Source organism: Schistocerca serialis, unplaced genomic scaffold (assembly GCF_023864345.2).
Source record: "Schistocerca serialis cubense isolate TAMUIC-IGC-003099 unplaced genomic scaffold, iqSchSeri2.2 HiC_scaffold_1343, whole genome shotgun sequence".
Lineage (NCBI taxonomy): Eukaryota > Metazoa > Arthropoda > Insecta > Orthoptera > Acrididae > Schistocerca > Schistocerca serialis.
Genome location: NW_026047562.1, coordinates 2,690,994 through 2,704,058, shown reverse-complemented (window position 1 = coordinate 2,704,058; position 13,065 = coordinate 2,690,994). Strand labels below are relative to the sequence as shown.

Sequence of the window (13,065 nt, the reverse complement as noted above, 5' to 3'; positions counted from 1 at the left end):
ATGTTACATAAATACGACCATCATATCTCTTGGTCCCAGTTTAAAATACCTGTCTATAACACCACAAAACGAATTTAATATAGTATTTACGACACAAGACTATAAAGTCACACATTTTGTGAGCGTGTGGGTTGGTGCTATTCTGTCATTCTGCGCAACAGATTAATCTGAGATGTACCCTTCACCCTTTGGCCCCTGCAAGATGCAATTTCCACCCCCACACTACTACAGAAGTCAGACGGACACTCCTAACGTTCTAAAGAGAAATGCCTGAAAAACTTTCAGCAATAAATACCTTCTGGAGTCGTCCACTGTAAGGATATGACACAAAAATTCACAAAATTTATTACGTAACTAGTGGGATTCTTGCGTACTGGAGTAGTGCTAGTTAGAGTAAGAAAAACATGAAAGTAACGAAAATTATTATTTATTTTGCAAACATTCTGAGAAATCACAATAGCACTTTTAGTTATGAATTGAACACGTTATTTGCGGGTTCTTTTCAGAATGTGAAGTTACCTCTCAAGGATAGGATTCGCTAATGAAATTTCTATACAAAGTTTAAGATTGTTATTGACTTGGCAGAATGGCTGAGAGCCGCACCTATTCAACTTGAATAATTATCAGTTAGAATGTTGCTAGGTACAGTCGAGGCTGTCACGTGTGATATGCAGTGAAGGGTACTGTTGTGGAGGAAATGTGGGGGTCGCAAGAGCTGTGGCTGTGATGACTGCTGTCTGCACCACTCGCTGCCGACAAATAAGATAACTCTCGTTCTATCTGGATTGACCTTCGCCAATCAAAGTCTCCCTACACCTTGATGAAGTCAAGGACTCCTATTCACCCCTAGTCTATTGGCGAGCGACAGAGGTGCTCTCCCAGTGAAGTACTGAGGACAGACTTGTTCCTCGCTCTTTGAGTACATGTACGAGCGCGCACGCTCTCGTTACGTGTTCTCGCTCCAAGAGCGTCAACAGAACAGCCCCTCTGCACACCCGTCGTGAAGGGGTATATCTTTCGATCTGTTCCAGTACTCCTTCAGCTCAAGGCGTCAGAAATATCGTCTGCCAGTCAGCATTGCTCTTCTAAAACGGGAGAATCACGTTTTGTTTAAGGCGACCAATCCGGAAATCTGTAGTATCGGTGTCTGGCGTTTGCTGTCTCCCTGTGAAAATCTCTGAAACTGCGTGCTATGTGTAAATAATGCGTAGGCTGGCCGCTACCACACAATGTAGCGGAATTTGCTTTTAAGCCGAACACGGGGTCGTCCTTTCACTCGGGCAAACGCTGTCTGCTCTACAGGCGGTCACTGGCCGACGTAGATAGCTTGGGACCGGCTTCCTGGGGTGCAGTTGCCTCTCTCGAGCTAAAAGCTCCTGTGACCGTCGTGTCTGGAATGTATGTGTGTACGCCAGCCTCGAGTATTTCAACCACGGTGCGCACTTGCGATTTATTAGTTATCTGCATATCGTTTACATGAATTCATACAATACTGACTTTATCTTATCGAGTTTGGGCTCGAATGAAGCGTCTTGATGTGCAGAATATGATTGTGAGGGCGGAATATGTAAGCAATGAAGCAGACCACGACGTCTTACAATTTCAGGAAATTCTTATGAGAGGCTGCTCATGACTCCATTACTTTCGATCTCCTTAAAAAACTCTTATTTCCTACTAGCTCTAGTCAAGTTGTGTGATATCATACTGTATGCAAGTTTATATCCCACGGCTCACTTATGATTTGAGGGTAGTGTATTTGTATACTAATCAAAACGTCATGGGACCCAGTCTCAAACCTCGCTACTGCTTAAATTTAGAATAAAAACCATCAGTAATGATGGATGGGCGGATAGAGCTTCAAGGAACTTTCTTCCCCTGCTCCTAAAACCCTGAAGAGTCAGCAGTGCTCAAAGGCATGAGAATGTAGAAGGTAATGGGAACCACTGGTGTCTGTCCACAGGACATGTGGCCTATAATTGAAAAGTGGTATGATGACTGCTCCATTGGCGAAATATTCCGCAATAGTCGCACATTCGGATCTCTGGGAGGAAACTGGCAAGTGCCAGGTGTCCCAATGAATTATGTTTACTGTATAGCTCCTTGTCTGGCACACCATGCTTCTTCTGTTACTGTAAATCTTACTCAACAACGTATCTCCATCTGCCTCGATAACTTCACCTCTTGGTGTAGCCTCTGCTACATCAAAATCACTTACGTTAAAAACCCAAGGAATTATTACAATAAATACCACCAATCATTTCTCTCTCCCTAACTTCCACCATGGCACACATAAACATGACTGTGTGGTGGTACTCTCTTCAAAGGTAAGCTGGTTCGAATCCAGGTGATGGAAGAAATTTGTATTGCTGGTATTTCCCCAGTAATGGGAGGGGGAATTGAAGCATAAGGTTTCTCATCACCAGACCTCGTGTCAGTGTTCTGCATTACATTACCTCTCCTCAGTGTATCATGATACACTGATGCCTGTGACACTGTTGAAGGTGACACATGTGGTGTCGACGATACTCGCCTGCAGCAAATCGACAATCGACTACCGTAGAGATGCTGTACACCTAAGCAGCATCGCCACCGCCTATGAGAAAGAAGTAGTAAGCCACTCCTCCTGTAGCTTCGAGGCGCCACACACGACAAGTATTTCCAGCTCTGCCAGTGCCTGGTACGAGTTCTGTCAGAGTCCAGCCTGACTTCTGTTCCGTCTACGAGGGTATCAACAGTTCCATGACGACTGCAAAGAAGCAACGAATTTCTGCCTTCAGAGTGCAGTGTCGGCGTAACGTCACTCAGTCAAGCCTAGGCCAAGCATGCACGTACAGAGAGTGGAGGGCCAACAACAGACACATATTTGGCACAGTTGTAGTAAACGTTCAGTGCTCATCATGTGGAGACTTGCACTGTAATGCCGCTCAGTGTTTTCAGCAGCTCTTGTGTATTTGGACCCCAATTAATACCACACGTGCTCACACAGCCACAGCCACGAGGAGCTAAAGATAAGTGTATTGCTTTCCAAACAATAAGGCGTTCTGATCATTGACTGTTTCATTTATCTGCTTGTAAATTTATTAAAAGCATGACACAACAACGTGTGTATCGGATGTGGATGTTAAGCTCTTAACGCATCCATTACAGTCACGTGCACTCAACAGATAACTCCGAGTCACAGTTCTCTCACAATGCAAGGACAGTGCCCAATTACGTGGAGGAAGATAAGCGCTCGCAGTAAGGCGGTGGACCTGCTGCTCCATTCCTCTCTGCTGACATGGGCAGAGGATTCTCACTTTCTCATATCTTGGAATAATCACGCATCCTCAGCTTACAACAAACTCAAATTAAGAAGACAGGAAACTCGACAATGTGGGGATTCCATCATTCAGCCATCCTCTGTACTTGGGTAAAACCCACTGAATGAGGCGATGCTGTGGTAAGCTGTTGGCTCCAAACTTGATTTTCGACCATATTTAGTTTCTCTTCGATGTCCCTACACAGCTTAAGGTGAATGACACGACGGTTCCTATGGATGGACTCAGTTGTCCTGCTTCCCCGTTCTTCCCAATTCTGGGTTATGCTGTAATAGCTGTTTCACCAACAGGACGTTAACCCCTGATCTTCTTTCTTCCTTCGTCTTTCCAAAAGCAATCTCAAAAATTTACCATTCCTTACAGTCTTAGAACACCTTGCACTCTGTATCATATTTGCCGTCTCAGACGCAACCTCTGCCAGCCGATTACATTGTCCTCTCTTCTGAAGTTCCTCAGACTTTGTCACAAATTGTAAACGTTCCATAAACGTGGGGAACAAAAGCAATATTTCTCGCCTATCCTCTGGATACCTGGGCTTCTGGTGCGCCTATACCAACATGTCATATCCACCCTCCACTTGCCACCCTTATGTATCCTATTCGAGCGGAACTTCAGCTGGTTGGTTCTTCCTGTTCCAGAATAGTATGTAGACACTTACTCCTCCAACCAGCTATAATCCTAGCGTATATGCCTCTTCAATATGTAGATGATCCCGCTTCCAGCCTCCTGACCACTGTAAACCCTCCCTGACACCTCCCTCTACCCACATCAACTTGTCAATCATACTTCCCAGCCCACTCCAACACCTTGAATACATACACCCTTTCTGGCTGGCACCTGCATCATACTGTATTACCCTCGTAGTAGTTATTGGGAACTGACTGCCAGTGACTTTCCAGAAGCTCGAGCCTTATCTTCACCATAGCACCATCATCAGCTTCAATGTACATGTGTTTATAAAGAGACCCTATGGCTTTTACTTTTTGAAACCTGTCATTTTATTCTTTCTCCCATAAAAGCTATACTGGCCTAACTTCGATAGGCTGAAGAGCAGCAAAGTGTCCGAAGCTTGCGCACCACACGATAATGTGGTGGGAGTGGAATGAATAACAAAGAAAACGGAGTGTCTACGACAAAGTCGTGCATTCGGCCTTTCACAGAATGTGCCGGTGTATAAGAATCTTTCACAACTTATTCGTCTTACTGGGTATACATTTGCGCTCAACACGCCAATGAACCTTACAGGGTGAGTCACCTAACATTACCGCTGGATATATTTCGTAAACCACATCAAATACTGACGAATCGATTCCACAGACCGAACGTGAGGAGAGGGGCTAGTGTAATTGGTTAATACAAACCATAATAAATGGACGGAAGTATGTTTTTTAACACAAACCTACGTTTTTTAAATGGAACCCCGTTAGTTTTGTTAGCACATCTGAACATATAAACAAATACGTAATCAGTGCCGTTTGTTGCATTGTAAAATGTTAATTACATCCGGAGATATTGTAACCTAAAGTTGACGCTTGAGTACCACTCCTCCGCTGTTCGATCGTGTGTATCGGAGAGCACCGAATTATGTAGGGATCCAAAGGGAACGGTGATGGACCTTAGGTACAGAAGAGACTGGAACAGCACATTACGTCCACATGCTAACACCTTTTTATTGGTCTCTTTCACTGACGCACATGTACATTACAATGAGGGGTGAGGTACACGTACACACGTGGTTTCCGTTTTCAATTACGGAGTGGAATAGAGTGCGTCCCGACATGTCAGGCCAATTGATGTTCAATGTGGTGGCCATCATTTGCTGCACACAATTGCAATCTCTGGCGTAATGAATGTCGTTCACGCCGCAGTACATCTGGTGTAATGTCGCCGCTGGCTGCCACAATACGTTGTTTCATATCCTCTGGGGTTGCAGGCACATCACGGTACACATTCTCCTTTAACGTACCCCACAGAAAGAAGTCCAGAGGTGTAAGATCAGGAGAACGGGCTGGCCAATTTATGCGTCCTCCACGTCCTATGAAACGCCCATCGAACATCCTGTCAAGGGTCAGCCTAGTGTTAATTGCGGAATGTGCAGGTGCACCATCATGCTGATACCACATACGTCGACGCGTTTCCAGTGGGACATTTTCGAGCAACGTTGGCAGATCATTCTGTAGAAACGCGATGTATGTTGCAGCTGTTTGGGCCCCTGCAGTGAAGTGAGGAGCAATAAGGTGGTCGCCAATGATTCTGCACCATACATTTACAGTCCACGGTCGCTGTCGCTCTACCTGTCTGAGCCAGCGAGGATTGTCCACGGACCAGTAATGCATGTTCCGTAGATTCACTGCCCCGTGGTTTGTGAAACCCGCTTCATCGGTAAACAGGTAGAACTGCAACGCATTCTCTGTTAATGCCCATTGACAGAATTGCACTCGATGAGTAAAGCCATCACCATGTAATTGCTGATGTAGCGACACATGAAACGGGTGAAAGCGGTGACGATGCAGTATGCGCATGACACTACTTTGACTCAGTCCACCGGCTCTCGCAATGTTCCGTGTACTCATGTGTGGGTTCATGGCAACAGCAGCTAACACACCAACTGCACCCGCTTCTCCTGTGACGGGCCTGTTACAGACCCGTTTGCGTGCTACGACCATACCTGTTGCATACAGTTGGCGGTAGATGTTTTGCAATGTGCGGCACGTTGGATGCTCTCTGTCCGGGTACCGTTCTGCATACACCCTGCAGGCTTCAGCTGCATTTCGTCGACACTCTCCATAGATGAGTATCATCTCCGCCTTTTCAGAGTTCGTATACACCATGGTCACAGTTCCTACAACACTACACTATCACAGACGTCTGGTAACACGGTGTACTACAGTTGGTCTGCGTGCGGAGACGAATGCAGAACAACAATAGCAGCAAGCGCTACATGCGGACACTGCGACAGCTAGACCAAACCACAACAGTGCACTACAGCCACACTCGTAAACACGGTCGTCATCGTAAACACGTCCCTGCAGATGCTGCTCGCCGACCGTGGCCCGTGTTTGTTACAAGACGCAACTGAACGTCGGAGGTTTCAAATATCAATTTTAGGTTACAATATCTCCGGATGTAAATAACATTTTACAATGCAACAAACGGCACTGATTACGTATTTGTTTATATGTTCAGATGTGCTAACAAAATTAACGTGGTCCCATTTAAAAAAAACGTAGGTTTGTGTTAAAAAACATACTTCCGTGCATTTTTGTATGATTTGTATTAAACAATTACACTAGCCCCTCTCCTCATGTTCGGTCTGTGGAATCGGTTCGCCAGTATATGATGTGGTTTACGAAATATATCCAGCGGTAACGTTAGGTGACTCACCCTGTATACATTGGATGATGTGTAGCATATCAATATCATTCTCCTTTGATTTGTACTCTGAACAGGAATAGTGCTCGAGGAAAACGACCATCAGGACTTCTCACAATGCAGTAGGTAAAGCCGTCATCAAGCTGAAGCCTGGTTTGGTCACCACAGTGCTTCGCGAGCCGTTGTCCCACTGCAGGTTGTGGTCACTAGCCGCCTTCCTACTTTGGAACTAACTTACACAGTTAATAATTGTTTGACACAGTTAATTATTGGGTCTCCGAACAATTCTACAGTTCCAACATTTTCGATTTCCATAAATCAATGTCAGAGGTGAAAGTAGTGATAAGTGACAAAGGAAACTCGGGAGCAATGCCTGAATCACAAATCTCTGGAGTTGTAATCCCACATTCATCCACTCAGCAGCTGAGGCATGTATGTCCCAATTGCATTTATTGCTGCATTATTATCATTACACTAGGTACAAGTGAGACGAAGTAATTACATTTGTTGCGTGTTTTTGAATGTATGCAAACAGAGTATTAACAGTAAAAGCGTGCATTGTGGTAAGGGTACTTCCAAAATCGTCAGTTACTGTATTTTGCTGTGCTATTTCTCGACTATCTCGTGCTAACGAAACAAACTGGTGGCAAATACGCTCCATCACTTTTTTTTACGCTGCGTGATAGGGTCACTAAGCTCACGGAGGAAAGTGAAATATCACACAGACGAGAATTCAGCCTGCATCCTATTTCTTTGTACAGGACGCCTATGGAGTTATGTCAAAACAGTATATTCTACATGGACGTAGTTAGATATAAAAAAATACGTATCCAACGTATCAGTGTATGGACGATCACACCTTCCTCAGATATCTATGTGTCTCGCTGTCCCCCTTGCTTTATTGCGGATCGTTCTAGTAAATCTGCTTAGAAAGACTTCCTCAACACTTGTGTCAATTTTCCATTAATCTTTCAACGTTGTGCCACATGAGACTTTATTATTCTTCATATTCAGTTATTTGCATGGTAAGATCAAAAGTTTGTCATGACGATTTCAAAAGGTTGTTGAGGTGGTAATGTTGGGATTTCGTGGTAACCATTTCAATGTGGCTTTAAATGCTGCAGAACCAAATACAATCCGAGAATAAGTTGTTCATTAAGAAACCCACACATCTGAACAACAAAATGAGACTCAAGCTCCTTGCCTCTACAACCACACAAGATCCGCGATTGCCTTGTCATGGAGGTGAGATACTGAAAACTTCTGTTGTACAGAGAAATGGAAGTTCCCATTCATGTAAGCTTCAAAAGAATGTGGTCGTAACAGGTATTCTGATCACACAATGACCCACATAAGGTGAGGTAGGTTCCTTTCCAACTCTTGCTGATAATGGGTACTTTCCTTAGACAAGAAAAGAATTTTTTCCTGATCAAATAGTGGTATATGGAACATTTATACGTAAATAACACTCTTGAGCGAGACATGGCAGAAGTCGCCACAAAAAAGTACAGTAGGTTACAAATCGTTGCTCCACACTAATGTCAGATAATTCAGTAACAAACATGTGCCTAAATCCTTTCGTATTCATATTTTTTTTTAATATGGTCGTGCATTGTTGAACAAGATGCTTGAAGCCGAACGGCTCTTTTACAAGTGGTTTTCATTGGAGACTGCTCATATGATTGAGACTGGGTGACACACTTTACTGTCACTTTTTGTTGCTTCCAATATGTGGTCTGAGACAGCCTGAAAATACAGGACATTTATCTCAATCAAGCATGGCTACTTTGCGAGGGGGACTGAGGCAAATGGTCTCATCATGCCTTACATAGTTTTTCCTATCTGCGGATGTTCATGCACCCACAAATCTGCCACTAAACTCTCCTTTACAAGATGGATTCGGAACTCAAAGACTGCAGTGCTGAAACAAAAATATAATTCTGATAACATTGTTTTATTGCCATCTTCAGTGCAGCACTATCAATAAAACCTATTTACTTCCTCATTTTTACTACGTCAAGAGCGATGCAGGGACTTCTTGGACACCCTGTGGATGAAATAGACGCGCATAGTAACACGATATCTGTCTTTCTTAATACTCCTACTTTGTGTTGACATGCCGCCTTACATAGTTCTGGGTAACTGAACCTGGGTAATATGGGTAAACGACGCCCAGGCTCGTCATCCAGAGAAGACTTTGGATTCAGCTGCCTGCAGTGTACGGCCACCACCTACTTGCTGTCGTTTTCTTGCAGACGAGGAGTGGCAGCTGGAGGACAGAAGCCACGATACGCTCTCCGTGGACACTGACTGCGTGCAGCTGTTGGTGAACGCCCTGGACCACCCCACGTGTCCGCTGGAAGACCTGCCACTGGAAGCCGTGAAGCAGCGCTTACAGTGCCGCGAGCAGCTGTGGGACGACGTGGTGCAGAGGTCGCCCCACATACCCGTCACCAGCTACCTGGCCTACACGCAGAGGATAAACGTCAACCTCTGTCTGCTGGCCTGGATGGCGGTCAACTCGTACGGCATTTGTCAGGACGTCCCGTTTAGTATGATACAGTCGGTGCACGATGCTCGCTGCTATTTCGATAGTCCTGACGATCAATCATGTCTGCAATCGAACGCTACAGACGCCATCTGCTCTGTTTCCAGAGCTATTCTGTTGCTAAAGTGTCGCGACTTTTCCTCCATTAGGACAGCCCATAATTGTACGTTCACTAATTCCGTATTTGGATTATACCATAGTAGTCGCAGTCTACTGTATCAAAAGATAACAGAACAAACACTGAACTACAAAAACAGTTTAAACAACGCCACCTTGAAATACAAGGAATTCAAAATCGACAGCTTGAAGCCTTTAGAAATCTCATTTGTGCTGCTAAATATAATTTTCCGTTTTTCGACTGTCGGAGTATACTTGTACCTTCCCCAGTTACGTAATTTGCCTGGAAAGATTTTGTTGTCCTTTCAGATCACGTGCATAACCCAGATCCTGTGTTCTGAGGTCGTGTATCGTATGGCAGGCGTCCCTGACTTACCAACAGCAGTGCTGATAGACAGCGCCCTCACACTTCTCAGCTGTATCTGGCTGAACTCATTCTGCTACCAGATGTATGCTTGTGTTCGCCATCTCAGGCTTCCTGACCAGCTACTACCTGCTGAAGTAAGCCAGTTATTCCGTCGTGAGGTGCTGTGTGTGCTTATACCGTGGAGTATAGTATGTGTGACAACTGTTGCTTTGGAAAAGACGAGTAAATATTACCTGATCCACAGTCGCATAGTAGTCCTTGCAGGGATTTCAGTCTCTGTGACATTCAACTTGGTTTGTCTCGGACTGATTGGATACATGTACCTACGTAGTCGGTGCTCCATGCGGCAACTCGAAATTGTTGATAACAAAAAATTTGCCTCAAAGAAGCAATATCTTTTTATGTCAGTTAAAGCCATTATATTAAGTGGAACAGGAATTATTATTAGAATTGGGTCCCACCAAGCTCAGGGAATTGCGCAGATAGTGTACTATATACATCTAGCTACGATGGTGCAAGGACCACTGCTCTTCGTCTGTTTCGTTTGCAATGGAACGACGCTCCCCGTACTGAAGAACAGGATACTTCTTTGGTGGAAGCCAACCGCCATCCCTGCAGGTCTAGAGCTGTGTTCGGCAGCCGAGAGGAATCTGGCCAGGAGAAACAATGAACAGTCTCCCTTTTCAGAATCCTCGCTGTAGCCTCCTTCAGTATTTTTCGCAAATAACTGTCTCCACACTACACTGCATTAAACCCAGCTATAACAATGGACTCCACCTGGTATGACAATATTAAATGTCATTAAATCTGATATCGTACAGCCAGTACTTCTCTTTCCTAACGTCTCCTTCATTTATAACTGTGTGCTTATTTGTGAGTGGTAGCCTCTGTCTACCTATTCTAATGCACTGAGACTACTTACTAAAATTGTTGGGAAATGCTTTGTGTATACAATAGGCTGCGTCAATCACACGGCCTGTTATATACAAGGAAAACGCAGCACGTTGTCAGAGGAATTCCCGTTCGTCAGGGTCATCTACCGTGGCGATGGTGCATTTCTGGACACATGTTCGTAGCACGTTTTTTCTCCGTTTTCCTTCGAGGATCTGTCTTTGCAGTTTGTCGGTTTTATTAATGTATAATGTATGATATTAGTATATAACATTATGTCTGAAACAAGGAAATTTTCCATATGTGTGTGAAAGATGTACTTTTACATGATTTGTATATAAGTATGTCAAGTACCATGACAAGAGACATTCAGATACTTATAAAATCAAAAGAGAAGGGCCAATGACTGAAGTGGTGTGTGCATGAAAGTGTAAATGGGTTTTTTGAGCTTATTAGTGGTTCGATCACATAGAGTGGCTCAAACAGGTATAGTAATAAAGTAACACATGACTTGTTGTGTGAAATGTGGCTTGAAGTGAACGCAAAATGTCGAATGGCAGAGTTATATGAGATTAGCATTATTGGGTTTGTGAGACAAGACGGTGATTTGTTAAGCTAGAGGTTTGTAAGGGTACTATGGCAGATGTTAAAAGTTAATGTTCCATGTGCCACTCTTGAGCAAGGAAGAACATTACTTACAGGAGTATTTACAGAAACAGTACTGTGGAAGGATAAACTTGTGCCAGCACTGTGAGTCCTGGAAAACATGTGCCATAGTAGCTTCACTAGAAGCACACAGTACGCCGAAATTGTTGTGATTCGTAATCAATAGACGATCTCCAATTTGTTCAAATAAAACCTGAGTGTGCAAAGTAAAGGAGTGTCTGTGTGAATTCAGTATCCAACCCAACTGAAAATCCTGTGATAAATAGTACTACGTGGAGTGATTTTCGTGAATTGTGAAACTACAGGCATCATCGCGCACTTACCAGGCACCCGCAGTGTTAACCGCGATTTCCGTACTGGACGCAGTGGAACCAGAGGCCGCAGCGCCACGAGGGAGGCAGGTGCCGGGTGCAGCACGCCTGGCCACAGGGGGGCGCCGGCAGCTCAACACATTCTGTAAAACCGTTTGACGAAGATTTGCAGGCCGTGCGCCTCGATGCTGTCAGCGCAGCGCCAAGCCAACCCTGGCCCGCTTTGCGTGACGTCACATGAGCGCGCCGCGGCCTTCTCTTTAGGTGGTGGTGGCCAGAGCCGACACGGGGCGCACTGGGGGCGCTCAGCGGCCCACCCAGACAAGTGTCCTGCACCACCGGGACACGCGTAAAGTCGGTCCGACACAGTGGTCGCCAGTCGAGCCTCGACCCACTGGAAAGTATCGAACCTCATCGCTCGAAAGCCGGTAGTTAACGGCCCTCATGCTACCTAATTAACCCTAGGCAAGATCCCGAGTTCCGACCGCAGTACTGGGAACATTCGCAGCCAAGTCCAGGAAATTACTTTCGACTGGCTGTACGAAATACACAGTTCAAACTCAACAGGAAGACGGTCACTCAAAAAACATTACTCCCAGATTTCGATAACAAACTGAGATTATCGCTATCCGATTACCCCAGCCAAGTCAGTCATTTGAGTCGGAGCACCACTGCCACTTAGCTGACATCACCGAGTTTTCCCTGAGCTACAATTCGCCGTAAACGCCCACACTAATTACTATGCAACATTCGCAGATAACGGCAGCAAAGTTCTTAAGCGGTAATGGATGAGCGCAAACGAGAAGGCGTTTGGAAACTCGAGAACACTGTGCGTCGCGACACAGAACTCCGCTCCAGAGCGCCCGCGACCCGCCACGTCGGCCACACGGGCGCCGACGGCCAGCTTTCGATTCCCCGAGCTCCGGGCCTCTCCACGAAGTCCTTCTACACGTGGGCCTTTCAGCCAATCAGGAGCAGCAGGGGACTGCAAGCCCCACCACTGGCCACTCCCTGCTGCTGCTTACAGCCGCTGCTGTCACGTTCTGGTCTTCAGAAAGGCGAACCAGCGAGCAGATATGGGTGGTCAGGGAATTACCTGTTACAACCCTTTCACTCGTGGGGTATCAAGCATTAACTTCTGCAACCGATATACTTATTAAGGGTTTTCCTCTGATATATCTGGAGGCAAGCATTCTCGCAGCCGAAACTGCTTGAACTGTTGTTACTTGTACGTAGTTGTTCGACAGCACACATGTTACTCAGACGATGTCCCCTGCAAAGTGCATCATGCGTAACTCGCGCCACTGTCGTCAAATCCAGCATTGTCAGAGCGATTCAGACTTGGGATCGGCAGTCTGCACAACCGCCACACTTTGAGACAGGGACGACCAACTCGCATCTGGCGAGGCTAAAGGCACAGAACTCAACGCTGACTGCGACCGTTCTCAAGCAGGGCGTGGGGACTATGGATCGTCC

At 45.5% G+C, this 13,065-nt stretch overlaps 1 protein-coding gene across 1 annotated transcript in view; it reads left to right on the top strand.

Annotated features, from left to right (window-relative positions):
- The window catches only part of LOC126439767 (uncharacterized), a 47,664-nt gene extending 36,772 nt beyond the window's left edge, over window positions 1–10,892 (top strand). Inside the window, exon 5 of the mRNA XM_050090591.1 lies at window positions 8,945–10,892. Within this exon, the coding sequence (XP_049946548.1) occupies window positions 8,945–10,422 (1,478 nt within the window). The 3' untranslated portion in view covers window positions 10,423–10,892. The remainder of the gene's footprint in view (window positions 1–8,944) is intronic.
- The last annotated feature ends 2,173 nt before the right edge of the window (window positions 10,893–13,065 follow it).